Source organism: Sturnira hondurensis, unplaced genomic scaffold (genome assembly GCF_014824575.4).
Source record: "Sturnira hondurensis isolate 20B ecotype Veracruz unplaced genomic scaffold, ASM1482457v3 Scaffold0006496, whole genome shotgun sequence".
Taxonomy (NCBI): Eukaryota; Metazoa; Chordata; class Mammalia; order Chiroptera; family Phyllostomidae; genus Sturnira; species Sturnira hondurensis.
Window position 1 is genome coordinate 17,137,425 of NW_028079127.1, and position 17,784 is coordinate 17,155,208.

The following is a 17,784-nucleotide window of genomic DNA, read 5'->3' on the forward strand; positions in this document are numbered from 1 at the left end:
GAGGGAGTTGGGGCCCTGCTTCACTTGTGAGAAAATCGAGCCTTAGGGGGACTGACTGGGCCACAGTCGATGGAGGACTCCTCCTCCCGTCTCATCACCTGCCCTGGGTGAGGAGAGTGGTGGGTGCAGAGACCGGGCTTGGGGTCCGGGTCCTGCCTCCACAACAGGGGCTGAGGACCGTGTGGACCACGTATGCGCAACGACAGCACCCCCAGCCGAGCTCAGTGCCCCTCCGGGCGCCCTCCCTGCCTCTGAGAAGGGCTGTGTGGGCAGCTGTCCCCCCAGGTCCTGCCTGGCCATAATCCTAGAGTGAGCTCTAAGGGTAACTTCACGGCCGAGTTTCCCAGGTGCCCTCAGCACCTCACCTTCCCCCCCACGGCTCTGTCCAGCATCGCCTCCCGGCTTCCCGCCGTCCCCTCCCACGAAGGGGGAGAACATTTTCACGTAGTCGGGACTTTGCTTCCTCCACTTACCAGAATGTCTGCCAGCTCTGTCCAGTTTCGCTCATCAATGGCTTACAGTTTCCAGGTCTTCCACCTCGTTGGTTAAGGCTTTTTCTAGGCATTTTATTCTTTCCAATGCCGTTGTAAATGGGATTGTTTTCTTAACGTATTTTTCTGATAGTTGTTCGTGTGTAGAAATGCAGAAGTAGGTGTAACAATGTTTGGTAGGTCTTCGGGTTTTCTTTATGTAGTTTCAGGTCATCAGCAGTGGATGACGGCGTTACTTCTCTCTCTCCGATTTGGGTGCCGTTTATTTCTTTTTCTTATCCAGTTTCTGTGGCTAACCCTCCCAGTACTTGGCTGAATAATTTCTGATCTCAGAGGAAAAACTTCCAGTCTGCACCATGGACCCTGGTGGAAGCTGTGGGTTTGTCAGAGACGGCCTCTATGATGCTGGGGCGCATTTCCTCTGTACCCCCTGTCTTGTCAGTTTTTAATGTCCGTAAATGTGGGATTTTCTCAAACCCTTTCTCCCCATCTCTTGATATGACCGTGTGATTTTTGTTTTTCATCTTGTTAATGTGATGTATTAAGTGAATAGATTTCCAGACATTGGACCATCTTTGCATGCCTGTAATCAATGCCACGAGGTCACAGTGTATAACCCTTTTAACGTATTGTTGGATTTGGTTTGCCAATATTTTTTGCAGGATTTTCACGTCTATGTTTATCAAAACATTGGCCTGTGATTTTCTCTCCTTTTTTTTAAATTCCGTGGTGTCCGTGTCTGGTCTGGGTATCGGAGTAGTGCTGGGCTCGTAAAATGAGTTTGGAAGCTCTCCCTTCTCCCCAGGGTCTTGGAGGAGCTTAAGCAGGACAGGTATTATTAGCTCTGAGTGTCGGGTAGGATCACCTGTGAAGCCGTCTGGTCTCGGACTTGCATTTGCTGAGAGGTTTCTGATTAATGGTTTAATCTCCTCTCCAGTACTTGGTGTTTTCAGATGTTCTACATTTCATGTTTTAGTTCTTGGAAGACCGTAGGCTTCCAGGACTCTACCCATTTCTTCTAAGTTGTCTAATTTGTTGACACGTCATTGTTCATAGTAGACTCTTTAATTAGTATTTCTGTTACATCAGTTGTAACTTCTTCTCTTTCATTTTTGATTTGACTTGTTTGAGCCCTGTCTTGTTTTCTCAGCAGGTCTAGTGAACAACTTATCACTTTTACTCACCTTTTCAAAGAACCACCTCTTGGTTTCACTGAAAATTTCTCTTGTCTTCTTGGTGTCTGCTCCATTCATTCCCACTCTGATCTTTATTATATTCCTTTCACTCACTTTGGGTTTGTTTGTTCTTCTCGTTGACATTCCTTTAGGTGTAAAGCTAGATCATTTATTTGAGATTGTTCTTGTTTCTTTGGGGAGGCTTGTTTTGCTAGGAACTTTCAGAATTTTCTCACAGCTTTTTGTGTATCATATTTGTTTCCTTTCGGATCGGTGACTACTTCTCTACCTCACTTTAAGCAACCCTACACTGTATTAGGAAACTTTCTTAAAGTACAAGTTTGTTGAGAAGTGCAAATCACAAAAAAGAAAAATTTGAAAACTGACCTCTCTACCTAAACCCGAGACAGGGTGGCGAAACCTTCCGAGGGGCCTCATCCTCGCATCTGGCCGAGGTCAGCGAGGGAACCAGTGTGCGCTGCGTGAACAGATTAATCAAACCCCCACCGCTCAGCCTCGGAGAGTCCCACAGTGCCTGGCGCAGGGGAGTGCTGCCCGGAACCGGGAATTCTGTGGCGAGACGTGTGGGAGGCGAGGACTGGCTCATTTGGAGCCCTGCCATGGGAGGACTTGAGTACCAGCTGGAGGCCTTTCACTGCGTCTGGAGGCAGCGGACCTCGAGGACTCTCGTGGGAGGGAGGGCCCTGACTCAGAGCTGTGCCGGAGAAGCCCGGACCCAGCCAGGGCCTGTGGGCCTCACTGGATAGACCCCCGCACCAGGGTCGGGGTGCTGGGGCCCAGGACAAGGAAGGCGGAGCAGCGCAAAGCCCTTGGGGCGGCATCTACGAGCTGGTGGGGCGGACGCACCCTCGCCTGACCGTGGACACCACCGCTTCTGGGGAGGGTCTGGGCCCGGCAGGGGGCGCTGCAGGGAGCCCCGCACCCATAGTGTCCGCCTCCAGCTGTGGCCCGTGGCTNAGTGCCTGGCGCAGGGGAGTGCTGCCCGGAACCGGGAATTCTGTGGCGAGACGCGTGGGAGGCGAGGACTGGCTCATTTGGAGCCCTGCCATGGGAGGACTTGAGTACCAGCTGGAGGCCTTTCACTGCGTCTGGAGGCAGCGGACCTCGAGGACTCTCGTGGGAGGGAGGGCTCTGACTCAGAGCTGTGCCAGAGAAGCCCGGACCCAGCCAGGGCCTGTGGGCCGCGCTGGAGAGACCCCCGCACCAGGGTCGGGGTGCTGGGGCCCAGGACAAGGAAGGCGGAGCAGCGCGGAAGCCCTTGGGGCGGCATCTACGAGCTGGTGGGGCGGACGCACCCTCGCCTGACCGTGGACACCACCGCTTCTGGGGAGGGTCTGGGCCCGGCAGGGGGTGCTGCAGGGAGCCCCGCACCCATAGTGTCCGCCTCCAGCTGTGGTCCGTGGGTGCCTTGTCCTCCCCTGGAGCGTGGTGTCCGCGTTGGACTCGGACCCGTCCCTCTCCCTGTTGTGCAGTTTTCACGTCGTCAAAGTATTTTAAACGTGACTGTCTAAGGGCGTCTCTGCTCCAAGGTACTGGTGCTTCGCAGGCGGACTGTGTGTCTGAGCCCTTCCCGAGCACGGCAGTGCCCTTAACGCCTTTAAATGCCACCGCGCGGGCCACGGAAGGGAGAGGCGGTGATCCTCCCGGTGCAGGAACACGGTGGCTCTGCGCCCTCGGCCCCACCCAGCAGGCTGGGCGGCTCCTACCACAGCCACACACACAGCGCGAGTGTCGGTTCCGTGCGGCCTCAGTCCCACGCCCGCCCCCGTGCCAGCACCGCACTCGGGCAACCTCGGTCTGCGGGCTCCAACGCCCCGCTGGCCAACAGCAGCGCGCTCCCGGCCTGGGCTTAGACTTCTGTCTCCCACCGCAGCGGCCACAGCTGAAGTGCCTATCAAGTCATCAGGTCCCGGCACCAGGGCGGCTGGAGACCTTGCCCGGAGAGGTCCGGGGCTCCTCGTGGAAGCCGCTACCGAGCTCCACGCACCCCCGCGAGGTCAGATCTTTTCAGGCAGCGGCGTTCCTGGCGGTGCTGTACCAGGAACAGGGAACAGGTTAGCTAAGCAGGTTCTAGGGCCCACCGCCTGCCACCTGTGAGGCCACTGCCCTCTGATGACCCGGGAGTCCCCCGACGCTGGAGAGCCAGCGCCACCCGGAGGCCTGCTGAGGACGGACGTTGGAGAAAGTCCTCGTGCCCTGATGTCTATTTGATCGTTGATGTTTTTAAAGCACGTGGAACCGTAAAAGGCACACCTGGGCGGGTGAAGTCCGTTCTGTGAGCCGCCGCCACCGGCCAGCCTTGCTGGAGAGGCTGAGCGGGCTCACAGGAAGGGTGCTTTTCTGCCTAATACGTGCGTTCTGCCCATAGAGGGGTCAGCGCACCGACTGCAGGCCTCTCGGTTACTTCCCAGACTTTTTTACAGATGCCTTTCTGAGCGGAGGAGGGTCCACCGGGAGGGCGGGGCGGTCCGCAGGCGACCGGCTGCCCGCCCAGTGCTTCTTAAAAAGCCCTTCCATCTGCATTCATATTGGCTTATTGTCAAAACAATGTGTTAAGTTGCCTTCAAGTGAAATTCCTTCACTTCCACCTACACATTTTTAAAGAAAACTGCATCCCCGCTTACCCAATAAAAATAGAGGCAAGCAAATGAAAAGTGACTGAAAGAAGCAGGGAGGTCAGAAGCGTGACCCCAGAGCAATGTCCCAGGGCGTGCCCCCGACTGGAAAGCACCCCCCACCCGCGCCTGCAGGCGCCTGAGTGACAAAGAGTGAGCACTGAGTCCGTGTGGCGTTCACACAGGGAGTGGTTGGGGGGGCCCCCTTCAGAGGTGCTTTCCCAGTTGGGACAGCATTTAGCTCTGGGTCTATGTGGTCCTCACCTCACGTGGCCACCAGCTCATTCAGTCTTTTGCAAAGGTGGCGAAAAGGTTTGCTGCGTGTGCCCGACTTGGTGTGTTGAGAATGGCCGTGAACCTGTGTCCGGCTTAATCAATGGTCAGTGTCTTCCACGGGTGTGGGCGTGGCACCTGGCGGCCCAGTGACAGGTAGGCGCCACCCCTGGTCCACTTTAGCACTAGTCAGTAATGAAAACCAGTGTCTGGACCCTGGGAGGTCCTGTGTGACGCGGGGGACCCGCCTGAACCCAGTTCTCTGGGCCACAGGGTGTTCGAAGTAGGTGGCCTCTCAGCTCCGGCCTGATTTCAGCAACAGACTGTGGCCGCCAATGGGTGTCCCACCCCCATAGTGAACAGAGGTGCCACATGTGTCCCGGTGCAGCCCCTCAGAGTCCAGCTGCTCCCGACACCCCTCCCCGCTGCCCTCACGGGGAAGGGTTCACACAGGCCTTGCAGCGACCATTCAGAGTCTTTGCATGATTAGAGGTGCAGTCCAGAGCCCTCACCTCTCAGAAGCCGGAGGTCCCCACGTTGGCCGCTTACCCTGGGGACTGCGACCCAGGCTTGTCTTTCTCCAGACTCAGTCATCTCACCGGCACACCGAAGGGAGGGGCCCAGGGGCCTCTGGCTTAGAGCTCAGAGGGCGAAGAGAGGCACCTCTGAACACCGGCACCTTTGCCGCGTGGGGACAGGTCTCAGCCGGTGTCAAAGCAGAATTCAACTCCAGAGAGAAGTGCCTGTCAGGAGCGAGTTAGGAGCCCCCCCCCCCCCCCCCGAGCACGGTGACCTGGCGGATCCACTCCTGGGCCCCCGCCTTCAAAGACTGCTCAACTGAGACCTGTTAAAAATAGTGGCAAACCCCCTTGCCTCGGGCCCCGAGCGTGGAGAAGGGAACTGATTAAGAGCGACCTTTTCTAGTTAGTTACCCACAGATTTCGATGCCACCAGTCAGAAAAACCATCACCAGCTCCTTCTGCCTCAACAGGTGTCGCGTTATAAACAGTCCCCGTGTTTTTCAGCTGAGCGTCGCGATTATTAAATATTGCATTCCGAGCATGTGTTTACTCCGCTGTTACACATTGCCAGTGGGACAAGAACTGCCTGTCACTTCCAGAGCAATTAGTGTGGGGAAACTTATCAAAAGAAATCTGTCAAGTCTGAGTAAGTATAAATACCGCACGGAGCCCCCGAGGAAATCACTCTGGGTGGGAGCCGTTCCCGCGGGCGGCAGCGCAGAGAACGTCGTTGTCGCCGTGCCTCCGCTCTGTTTTCCAGAGCGCTGGGAGCGTGTCGTGTAACTCCTTGCATTCGTGTTTGGTTCTTAGGGGGAAACTGTATCGTCTTTTTGAGTGAAACATTGCTCGCTCTTTCTTTGCAGCACAGACAGCTCTCTTGTGTCCCCGAGGGGGGCCCTGGTGGTGGGGCAGCTGCTGGGGCTGGGCTGGGCCAGGCCCGCCTGCTTTGCCAGGCTTGACGCTCCACCGCTCCGCCCTCACGCAGTCTAGACCTCAGAACTCCCGTACTGTTTAACGGCATCGATGCTGGGGCTAGAATCCTGAAAAGCCATCGGCACGTGGGCTGGAGCTGCGGAGGGTGTCAGAGGGTGGTTGTCTTTCTGTCAAAGGGATGGAGGGGCTGGGAAGTTTTGTTTTCATGGGTTTAAAAACCATTAGAATTTTTTCTACCTTTTGATCCCCTTCCCCCATTTCTCCTCCCCGTCCCCTGGCAGTCACCAACCCACTGTCCACATCTATGAGCTCGGTTGATGGGCTGACTTAGGTTCCACATGTAAGAGAGGGGACACAGTATTTGCCTGTTTCTGTGTCTGACTTCCTTCACCAGCTCAACGTCCTCAGGGTCCATCCGTCTGGGTGTAAAGAGCAGGATGTTACTCTTTTGTCATTACTAACAGTATTCCCCTGCGTGTGGATGCCGCCGTTTCTTGGTCCATTTGTCTGTCCGCGGGCGCTCAGGGGGTTCCTGTGCCTTGGCTGTTGGGAACAATGCCGCACTGAACGCAGGGTGCGCGTGTCTGTGTTTGATTCCTGTGGCAGGTGCCCAGAGGTCGGATTGCCAGATCATAAAGCAGTTCTCTTTGCATTTTTTAAAGGTTTTATTTGCTTATTTTTAGACAGAGGGGAAGGGGGGGAGAGAGAGGGAGAGAAACGTCCGTGTGTGGTTGCCCCTTGCCTGCCCCCCCACCACCACGCCGGGGACCTGGTCCACAGCCCTGGCGTGTGCCTGACTGGGAATCGAACCGGTGACCCTTTCGTTCACAGATCGGTGCCCAATGCGCTGAGCCACACCAGCCAGGGCTCTATTTTTATTTTTATTGTTTCGGAAACCTCCCTACTGGTTTTGCATGGGGCTGCACCAATTTACGGTCCTGCCAACGGTGCAACGGTTCCCTTTTCTCCACATCCTTGCCAGCACTTAGTGTTACTTGTTCTTTTGAAAACAGCCATTCTGACAGGTGACATTCTGCGAGGTGATATCTCATTGTGGTTTTGATTTCACTTCTCTGATTATTAGGGAGGTTGAGCATCTTTTCATCTACCTGTGTTGCCCAGTCATTTTTGTATTTCTCTTTTGGAAAAATGTCTATTCAGATCTGACACCCACTTTTTGATGATTTCCTTCTTAGCTACAGTTGTGTGAGTTCCTTATACATTTTGGATGTCAATCCCTTACCAGCCGTAGGATCTGGAAATACGTGTAGTCTCATTGGCCTATTGTCGCTTTTGTTGCTTTGTTCCTTGGTTGCTTTGGTGTCAGATTCAAAACACCAGTGGCTAGACCTGTGCAAAGGTCACACGCCTGCCGCCCGGCATCCCAGGGGCTGGGGTCTTGCCTGCACGTCAGCCCACTTTGAGTCGGCCTTTGCGAACGGGTGAGACGGCGTCCAGGTTCAGTCTTGGCGGGCGGCCGCCCCACGCTCCCCGCAGCACGCGCTGGGCCGTCTTTCCCCGCACGCTGTGTTCTTGGCTCCTTTTTAATACGTTCATTGACCACGTGTGTGTGGGTTTGTTTCTGGGCTCACTGTTGCGCTCCATCGATCGGTGTGTCTGTCTCTTTGCCAGCACAACACCGCTTTAATCACCACGGCTTTGCACTGGGGTTCATTGCTCTGGACTGCACTGTGGTCTGAAGTCGGTGCGCGCTTCCTCCAGCTTCGCGCTTCTTTCTTGTCTTCAGAAGGAAGAAACAAAACTGGGATTCGTTCCGTGTGCTCCTTCCTCATTGTCTTGGAGAAATGAAAGCATAATGGTCTAGGCAGCGATTTGCTGTCAAGAAAAATAAATTAATATGTTTTTTTAGAGGCTTTCCTGCCCCTTCGGGAGTTCAGCATTTAGCTCAGCATGACCTCACCAGGCCCCAGCCCAGCCGCTTGGCCGACCTTTGCACTCAGGGCCCCCGAGGTCTCAGAGGCCACGGTGTGCAGCTGCTGTTAGACTCCGTCCTGTTAGGTCGACAGAGGGGCGGAGGTCCGGTCCACCGGGGCCCCTCCTGGGCCGTAGTTACAGTGTCAGGTCGTTACATCTGGGAAACTTGCTACAGCGTCAGTTGGATGTTTTGTTGCTTTCTGCTGCGTGATGTCACTTAATGGTCTTCCCCAAACCAAAGTCATATCGGTAACAATCCTTACGTTATACCTTCCGTTTCTTGAAGCCATTGCCTTTGCTAGTTCAGGAATCCCCACCCCCGGATTTGCGACCTATTAATAAATGTCTAGAAAAGCAGTGTGTGTGCAAAGATGGTGGATACTGTGATCCGAAAAGTTTGCTTAGACAAGCCCTAAGGAATTCCACAATTGTCGACACGTTAACAATCTCTTGCCTGTTTTGAAAGGAGAAATTACAAAATCTGTTGAACTTGGCTTGGCCCGGTGCTTCCCAGAGCCATTCCGCCATCCGCCCTTTTGAGTTTGGCTGGTTGGGGGTGGGGGGGAGAACCCGAGTGACGGCACAGAAACGCTCCAAGGGCCGCGGGGGGGGGGCGGGGGGGCTCAGTCGCTTCCATCACAGCAGCAGCGACACCAGAATGATTAACCTACTTTCTAATAGGAAATACAGCATGTTGTGTGTCTTATTTTTTCCTTTTAAAAGTGATGGGCTTCGATGACTCAGCCGTGCCCGTGACGCCGCGTTTACACACACGCTTGTGTACAGCCACAACACACCTTCTTGTCTCCACTCGGTGGACTGAGCCATTGGAAGTGAGCGAAACAGGCGTTCCCTCCGAATTTGGGTCTTCTGGTCTTTTTTTAAAAATTTAGATTAGAAAAAAAAGCAGGTGGATGTTTTCTGATACATGTGGCCCAAACAGCTTTCCGGTTCCTGAACCGCATTCTCCCGCCAACTTCAGAAAGCCTCGCCGTGGGTGTAGCCACGGGCTTTGAAAAACGTCTCCCGGAAAACAAGCACATACATCGTTTCATTCACTGAACTCCTTGGAGAGGTAGGGGCTGGTGGCGATTGTGATGGGAAGTGACTCTGGAGACCCCCTTCATCCTTAAATCTCCAGGTAGCTCCCTGCAGGGTGGGCGGTGCCCTCGCCGGGCCAGGGCAGAACTGAGAGGCTCAGGGCCAGAACGCACTCGGTAGAGTGGGGAGGGCTGCACTGCAGGGGGAAGTGTCCTGTTTGGTGGGACACCTGCCGCAGGGCTGGCCCTCCCCCCAACCGGCCCCGGGGCCTCTCCACCCCTCCAGGCTGGGCTCTCCAGGGAGTGAGAGCGGCCTCCCCGCCTCGGCCTGCGGTTCCTTCCTTCGCTGCACAGGCCTCAGTAACGAGTGTGGCCGCTCTCAAGCAGGCAGTCGCCTCCCTCAAACCCGCGCCCGAGGGTGTGGCCCAGCAACAAGCAGCCGAAGCCTCCCGGGCCCCTCCAGGTCTGTACACAGCAGAGGACGGAGGCTCCTGCAGTCACCGAGGCCAGTTCCCGTTGGGCCTCACTGAGTCTTCAGTGACAACATTGCCTTCCGGAGGACTCAGGGTTCTATGTCTAATGCTGAGCAGACCCTTCGGTCCTTCCCAAGGACACTGCGTGCCCTCAGCCGTGGGCCTGGCATCCCATTGAAGGGCAGCCTGGGGGTGCCCGCCCAGCCCCGGTTCTGAACCCCGCGGCCCATCCGTGGTGTTCCCTCACACCCCCACCTGAGCCACTTTCAGAAGTGAGATGGGGCAGGTGGGCGAACGCCTCCGCCCGGCCCTGACCGTGGACTGAGCTGGAGGCCCCACTGCAGGGAGCGGGACCGTGGACGGCCTGGAGCCGGTAGCCCTTGGCGACAGGCTCACAGCAGCCGGTCACCTCACCGCCCTGCCGTGGGGGTCCTCTCTGAGAAGGGGAGCCCAGGTACCCTGTTCGCTCACAGGACACCCACATCCTCCCTCACCAGGACAAAGCATTTGCAACATGACTGCTGGCAACGCCCACCCCCAAGTGCCCAGGGTTGAATAGTATTTGCGAAAAGGTTGCTCTTAATTGTTATTTTGTAGTCACTCCCTCATGGATGTAATATTTGTTCGGCTAATTTTTAAGTTACAGATTTACATGTATCGGGCCAGCCAACCCGTCCATCAGGCAGTGTGCGTTTAGCCAGTGTTCGCTGCAGTATTAAGCCGGGGGGGGCTGGAACAGTGGGGAAGGGGTGCAAGCTCACGGGTAAGGACAGAGCCGGCGTTTGCATGGCCAGTGGGGGGGGCGCACTGGGTTGAGACCCCGCAGTGGGAGTGGTCAGACTGGGCGCTGCACTTCTCGGCGCCGACACTTCTCCGTCAGCGGAAACTGCAGAGCGTGTGGAGACCGCGGACTGTGGTGCGGGCACGTGGCAGGCACTCTGAGGCGCTGTCACAGTGAGTGGGTATCACCCACAAAACGAGGGGCGGTCCCAGGGTGGCCCGGCCCTGCCGTCTCAAGGCCGTAGACCAGGGGTGTCGAACTCATGTCCACCAGGGGCTGCATCAGCCTCACGGTTGCCTTCAAGGAGCCAAATGTAACTTTAGGACTGTGAATGTAACTACTCCTGAACAGTTACGTGCGAGCTCGGCGCTGCCGCTGGGTAGTAACAGGGTGCTGGGCCGGATCGAACAAGGTGGAGTTGGCCCGCGGGCCTTGGGTTTGCCATCTGTGGGGTAGACGGCCCGGGTCTGACCCGGGCAGTGGCTCGGCCAGCATCACTGGCTGGCACTCGGTAAACTACGCTCAGCAAACTGCACAGGCCTGTTCCCTGGACTTAAAGACACTGGGCCTCTTACTCGTGCCTCTCCGTGCGCCCTCTCGTTCCCTGGGAGTAAAACTGGACAGAGGGAGGCGGAGAGACGGCAGTCACTCACTGTTTCTACTCAGCAGGCGGAACAGCCACCCACGGGCAGCAGCGTGGACATCTCCTTGACCATCTCTTTCATAGACGAGGTGTCAGTCCCAAGAGCCATTTTGTAACGATGGTCCCTTTCACTTTCAGAGCTGAGCTATGCCTGGATCTTCAACGAATACCCTTCCTACCAGGACAACCGCCGCTTCGTTTCTCAAGAGACCGGGAACCTTTACATCGCCAAAGTGGAAACGTCGGATGTCGGGAACTACACCTGCGTGGTCACAAACACGGTGACGAACCACAAGGTGCTAGGCCCCCCCACGCCGCTGATCCTGAGGAATGACGGTGAGTTTCCTGGGGGCCTCTGGTCGCTTGTTGTTTGTGCCCACGAGTTGGGTATGGAAGCTGCGATGTGGACGCACAGACGTTGAGTGTCTAAGTTAATGTGGGAAGAGCCGAAAGCTTTCCTCATTCGGCGCCTGTGTTTCCCCAGTTGCACCGGAAGTGAACCTGCGACTCCATTTGGGAACATGAGCTAGAAATCTAATTGTGATCTCAACAGGAGTGGAGCGTGGGTTCGGGCAAACACAAAAGCACAGGACTCTCTCTCCTCCTTTCTCACTGAGCGCGTGTGCCAGGCAGAGGGAAGCGGGGGGCGGGTCAGTGAGGCTGTCGGTCCCCCTGGGTACTCATGTGATCCAGCGTCCAGTGCAAGGACGAAGTTCACAGTCCTCCAAACACCATCCAGAGTTCCGACCCTGGAGACACAGCGCCCAGCACAGCAAGACACAGGCTCCAGGGCTCACTGCGGACAGCCTTTTAATGTCCCAGCTTCCGTAAGAGGGTTACAAGAAAATCTGTGACGTTCCCCTCCATCACTTAGACGGGTGCTGTGACAGGTGTGGTTTTCAAAGGCAGCCGTCCCGCCCTGCAGGCCCAGCCCGGCAGCCCCACTCCCCACGAGGTCTGTGAGTGCACCGCCCGTCCCCACAGTGCCCCCTCCGCTGACCCACAGTGTTCCTTCCTTCCCATTTCTTCAGGCCCCTCGCTTTCCCCAGGAGGTCTTCACTGCCTGCCCCTCCCCCTCTGCTAGGCCCAGCCCTCCCCTCCAAAGGCCAGCGAGGCCTGTCACCACCCCCCAGAGCCCCAACCCGCACGCGTCCGCATCTGCCCCACTGTGAACCTACCTTTGCAGAGGTGCGCGCCGCACCTCAGTCTTGTCCCACACCCGGGACGTGAAGGACTCTCCATGTGGTTGTCGAGTGAATGAGAACGAGACCTGCATCCCTCCACTCTGACTGACACAGTGACCTACGCGGTGCAGTTGAGGCATTTGGGTTTCTGTCTGATTTTTCCATGTGGACATGACGTCAGACCTTCCGTGGTGAACAGGGTCACTGGGCCCGTGGAGCAGTGAGGACACTGTCAGAGCCTGCACCTGCCCCCTGCTGGCGGATCACCGCTGAGAACGTGTTTTCTAAGAAGACCGTGTAACTGCCTATGGGCTGTGAGACATTTTGCCAAACTGGTCTCGCTGATCTGACTGAAGAGCATCTGTCTTAATGGCTTCAGCTGTTTCGAAGGCTGGGCGAGCTGAGCTTGGCGGTTACCTCTGAGCCTCTGGCACAGTCCGCCCCACCTTAGGTCCACATTCACAGGCGCCAAAAGCCTCCGAAGGTCGTGTAGCGGGTCGGTTACAAAGCTCCTGCTAAGTCCGTGTGCGTGGAATACCACGAAGTGAACGCCCGCGACATCAGGCCCTGAGAACCTGCGGTCTCGGAGAAACCCCAGTTGACGAGGGGCCTAGCGACTCATTCTTTAATGAAGCGGTGAGCTGAGACCCAGGGAACACATTTGCAGATAGGGATTTGGACTAGAAGAGGGAAAAAGGGGTGTACAGCCAGGAACCGAGATGACGTGGGGCATTCACTCAGTCGTGCATGTCACCGACAGATGCACATTGACGCCTGTCGTGCATTTGTCACTGACGCCGCAGACGCAGGAGTCTGTGCCCTTGGAGTCCAGTCGGGCTGAGGCAGGTGTGGGGCCGTCCTGGGGAGAGCAGAGGATTCCAGCAGGTTCGTTTGAGTGTCTCTGGGCTCAGAGCCACCTGGGGGTGAGGTGACCTGGCCTGGCCTTGGCCATCAGCCTGACCTCCCTGTCCTGGGGGCTGGCCCACCCAGGACGGAGGGAAGCTAAGTCCAGGCAGTGGACTAAACCAGTCCAGCGTGTATTCAAACCACGCCCTGCAGGCCAGCCCTGCCCAGGGCCTGTCTGGGTAAAGAAAGTTGGAGATTTTTCCTTGCGGAAAGGTGGAGTGTTTGGGACGATTCCTAGGTTCTCTATGAGCTTGCTGCTATTGTACACGGTAGCTTATTTTCATCACGTCCCCTGATTACTTGTTGCTGACGTACCCAGGTGCTATCCTTCCCGGGAGAGCGCATCTGGCGAGCTTGCCCAAGTCTCCCGTCAGTTCTGGTAAAGTGCCCGTTGATCCCACCGGCTCTCCCAGACCCCTCCGTCCGCCCCTCTTCCGCTCAGCCGGGCCGAGCCAGCGGGGCTCACAGGCCCCGTGCGGCCTGCCGCCGTCTTTGTAAATGAGGCTTCGTTGGAACACAGTCATCTCTCTTACACGTTGGCTGTGGCCGCCTCTCAGTGGCGGTGACAGAGCCGAGCTCTGAAGGAGGCTGTGAAAGTCACGAAGCCTCAATAAAACATTGCTACGTGTCCCTTTATGGAAAAACTTCTGCAGTCCCTGAGAACACGGTATCTTTAAACATCTGAAGACTGTCCTGTGTCCTGTTCTCCGTGGCACTGACCGCTTGGACTCGACACGAGTGAGTCAGAGGGACGGAGCATTTGACTCGGCGCACTGTGGAGAACCGGTCAGTAGGAGGAGGGGCGCAGATATGCCTCTGCAGCGGAAGACAGAAGGTGGCTTTCTTCCACCTAGAAGAAGACGGCCTTATCGCTAGTTGCCCAAACCGGAAACGGTTAGCACGCTGTCCCCCGACTTCACACGCAGCTGCCTGTCCCCGGCAGCACAGGCGTGATGTCACCCCCACGTCATGGGGTCGGTGGCCCAGCTCGTTAAGTTTACTGGAAGTCATGGAATTGTTTGCGTCTGATGGGTCTGCTTTTTGGTACATGAATTCCACGTCAATAAACATGTTTTTGAGGAAGTGCTGGGAAAGAGTGAGACGCAGGCAAAGAAGCTCTGGTACCTGCTGGTTGTTGAGGGGCCCTGGGCTAGAGAGGAGGGCATGGGGGGGGGGCAGTGAAGGCCCCGAGGAGCAGACTTGGAGTCGGGGCCTTCACAGCTGGACTTGGCGGGGCGGGGATCAACCTCAGGGATCCGGGGCCCCGAGGCTGCATTGCAGCCCTGTTTCAGGAGCTGGGGACAAGGTGTGGGAGGCGATGCACTGGCCCCGTGGTGATCTGCCGTAGCTGGATTAAAGAAAGCCCACTCGTGTGTTTACAGACAGCAGAGCGGGGAGGAGAACCCGCTTTCGTTCCTGGCAGGACCGCTTGCCCCTCGCACCCAACCGCCGCAGTGCAGCTGTGTGCGTGTCTCAGGGGGACACAGACCCCCTCTCTCAAGGCCCCATTTTAGTTAGCGCCACTCTGCACAGCCCTCCAAAATGGCACCTCCTTCCCGTGCTCAGGGCCACTCATCTGATCTGTGGGCTGAGGAACCAAGTGCACGGCCACTGGCAGCAAGGTCAGCGGCTGCGTGGGAATCCCAGCAGTTTGGAAAAGGGCCAGAGGAGAGCAGACCCAAACTCTGGTGCCAGAGACCAGAGAGGAGGCGCGGCTCTGTGTCTGACCGAGTCTCAGTGGATGCAGGGTGTTCCGGTCTAGTTTTGCGGGAGGGAGGGGAGTGCACTTGGGGACTTGGACACTGAAGACATGCTGTGCGACCCCTTGGAGAGGACACCTGCTGGGAGAAGGCAGGGACAGGCTGGGACTGTGGTCTGAGTGTGTGGGGGGTAAGCATCTTCCAGAGCAGTGGCTGGCAGAGGGTCGCGTAACGGTTATGGAAGTGTTTGCCCCGAGTGCTAGGACTCGGACGCCGGACCGTGGTCTCGAAGGCCCCACCCTCCCGTGGAAGGAAGTAAACAAACAGCTTTGGTCAACCTTGTATTTCTGACGTCACACCTCCAAGTGACGGCCATGCCCCCACCATCAGGATGGGTCTTCACATGTGGACACGACCCCGTTTCCGTTTCCCAGGCTCTGAAGCCCCAGATGCAGAAGGACCACAGCTGCAAAACACGCAGAGTCGTGTCTCTGTCACTGGACCCGTCCCCGCCTGTCCTCTGACTCCTCCAGTCCCTCCTGCCCCTGACTAGGGACAGTCCACAGGAGGAAGCGGAGGGACCCTGTCGTTTTTGAGTGCGCTTCCAAACTGCCTGCGGGCGCCGCTAGCCAGAGCCTCGGACAGCGACTGGAAGCAGAACGGAAACGCATGTTGTGAAGCAGCCATGGACAAGATCAAGAACGTCCTGGTGAGAAAGCGTGAAGTTCCTCGCAGACCATGGACTGTGTTCATTGCGCTGTGTTACTCGGTCATGACTATCGAGTCACTTTTCAGCGAGGGGACCGTGGGAGATTGTGGCCTTCAAGGTCAGCGTGCCCTTGGCCAAGTGGCTGTAACTTAAAGGTTCTTTTCTGTGTTTCTTTCCTATTATTCTTTTTAGATCGTTGCAGAATATACTGAAAACCCTAGCATTTGATGCTCCTTTGCACCTACTCATTTTTCATTAATTCAGATTAGCTTGGATGTGAAAGAAAGTAATTTGCAGCCACAAACTGATTACTCAGAAATGTTCTTTCTTATATAGAATAAAGTATGCAAGTATTTTTAAGTATTTAAAATTTTTCTGCAGTGTATTTCCAAAAACATAATGTATTTGATGTTTCGGGTGACTAAGATTTTATCTCATTCCTACTTTTCTTTTGTGACTAACAAAAAAAGTTTTTCCGCGACTCGAAGCTGAGTGCACGGAGAATCGACGCCAGCAGGTGGCGTGGTGCTGGGACAGGTTCCTCCAGCTGCCACCGGATGGAGCCAGGGCTGTAGGCGGGGCAGCAGGACCGGTTCAGACGTTGGAGCCCCACAGTAGCAGGTGGGAGCTGCCAGCAGCGCTAACAGGAAAACACTTCATGTGTTTTAAAAGCCTCCTTGTCCCTATTCACAGGGGTGATGGGCGAGTACGAGCCCAAAATCGAGGTGCAGTTCCCAGACACGGTCCCCACGGCCAAAGGCGCCACGGCCAGGCTGGAGTGCTTCGCCCTGGGCAAGTAAGTTCCACCCCTCCCCTCGCTTTCTCCCCTTGGATGGTGGAGGGCTCGCACTGCCTGGAGGCAGCTGCGGCTTCTGAGGGGACGGGAGAGCAAGCCTCCCTCTTTGTAATCCGGCCAATTTGTCCTCTCCGCACAGGGAGGGGACCTGCAGGGCCCAGGAGCCTCAGGCCCCCCCCTGACGGGGCCAGAGAGGAGGGAGGATGGGCAGGTCCAAAACGACCTTTTCCCCCTCGTTCAGACCTGCAGCGCGCTCACGGTCCAGCCCAGGGTGAGGGGAGACAGGGGCTTTCACTGAGGTAGAGTCGGGCCCGCCATTTGGAAAACCACGGACTTCGTTCCAGCCCCAGTTCCCCGGGGCGTGCCCACGAGCCCAGCTTCTCCCGAGTTTCTTCGAATCATCGGTCTCTTCCTTCTGCTTTGACGGGAGGCAGGGGAGACCTGGCATCTCTCCGAGGGTCTCTGCTTTACGGGTATCGCGTAGAGGACAGGTCACAGCACTCGAGCCCAGGAGGGGTTCTGATTTTAACAGGAGCCCTAAGGACCAGACGACATCAGATATGTGGGTCTGGATGAAACCGTGCATGTGTGACGTTCGGGGCACGCTGTATGAGGCGGGCATTTCTGTCTAGAACCGAGAAGGGAGGGGTCCTTTGGGGCCCAGCTCAAGTCCAAGGTGCAGTTTCTCCCGTCCCATCCCCTGCTTCCCCTCTCGCCACCAGCCCAGTGCCCGCGATCACCTGGAGGCGAGCGGACGGAAAGCCGATGGCCAGGAAGGCCAGAAGACACCAGTACAGCGGGGTGCTCGAGATCCCCAACTTCCAGCAGGAGGATGCCGGGCTGTACGAGTGCGTGGCTGAGAACGCCCGAGGCAGGAACGTGGCGAGGGGGCAGCTGACTTTCTACGGTGAGTTCCCGGGAAGGATGGTGCCCACGGGCCTGTGCGAACCCCTGGGGAGGGAGGGTGACCCAGCAGACGGGAAGAAAGTGGGGCAGCGTGTTTGGGGGCAGTGCTCCTGTGAACACAGGCGCAAAGGGGCCGCTGCCCGACGCGGGAAACTTGTGTTTTCTTCCTCCTGGTTGGTTGGTTGGTGGGTTGGTTTTTAAGGCTCTGTGCTTGGCTTTGTTCGTGTTTAGATTTGGGGCTCAAGTTCATCTTTTGTTGTTTCTCCTCTTTGGTGGAAATTTCATCGTCATTTGGAAATGCACACTGCCCAGACTCCATTCTAATCTGAGAGGGGCGTGACGAAGCTGTCACCCCCAACGGTGGCAGGTGCAGCCGCCCCGATGCCAACCAGACCCTCGGCGCTGACCCAGACGCCGTGGAAACGTAGCCCCCAGCATGTTCTCGTCACTCAGGCCAGTGTGGAAACCGGCGGGGGTGTCGCTGGAAACCCAGGAAGGGAACCTTTGGGTGGGCCCTGCGTTCTTCCGAGTGGGGACATGCCTGAACCCCACCATCCGGGACATTGGAAATACGTGCTGTCGGTCGGTGACTGTTCCAGACAGACGCCAGCTGTGTCACCGCGGGCAGCACTGTGCGGAGGGGTGAGCCAAACCGGCAAATCTAAATGTGCTCGTTTCCCAC

The 17,784-nt window shown here is 56.7% G+C and overlaps 1 protein-coding gene across 4 annotated transcripts in view; it reads left to right on the forward strand.

The window, feature by feature from the left end:
- Nucleotides 1-17,784, forward strand: part of LOC118989399 (contactin-4) — a 398,190-nt gene that overhangs the window by 288,366 nt on the left and 92,040 nt on the right. For all 4 annotated transcript variants that reach the window (XM_037049533.1, XM_037049532.1, XM_037049534.1 and 1 more), the window contains 3 exons: nt 11,040-11,237; nt 16,094-16,196; nt 16,919-17,103. In XM_037049533.1, coding sequence (XP_036905428.1) covers nt 11,040-11,237; nt 16,094-16,196; nt 16,919-17,103 — 486 coding nt within the window. The remainder of the gene's footprint in view (nt 1-11,039; nt 11,238-16,093; nt 16,197-16,918; nt 17,104-17,784) is intronic.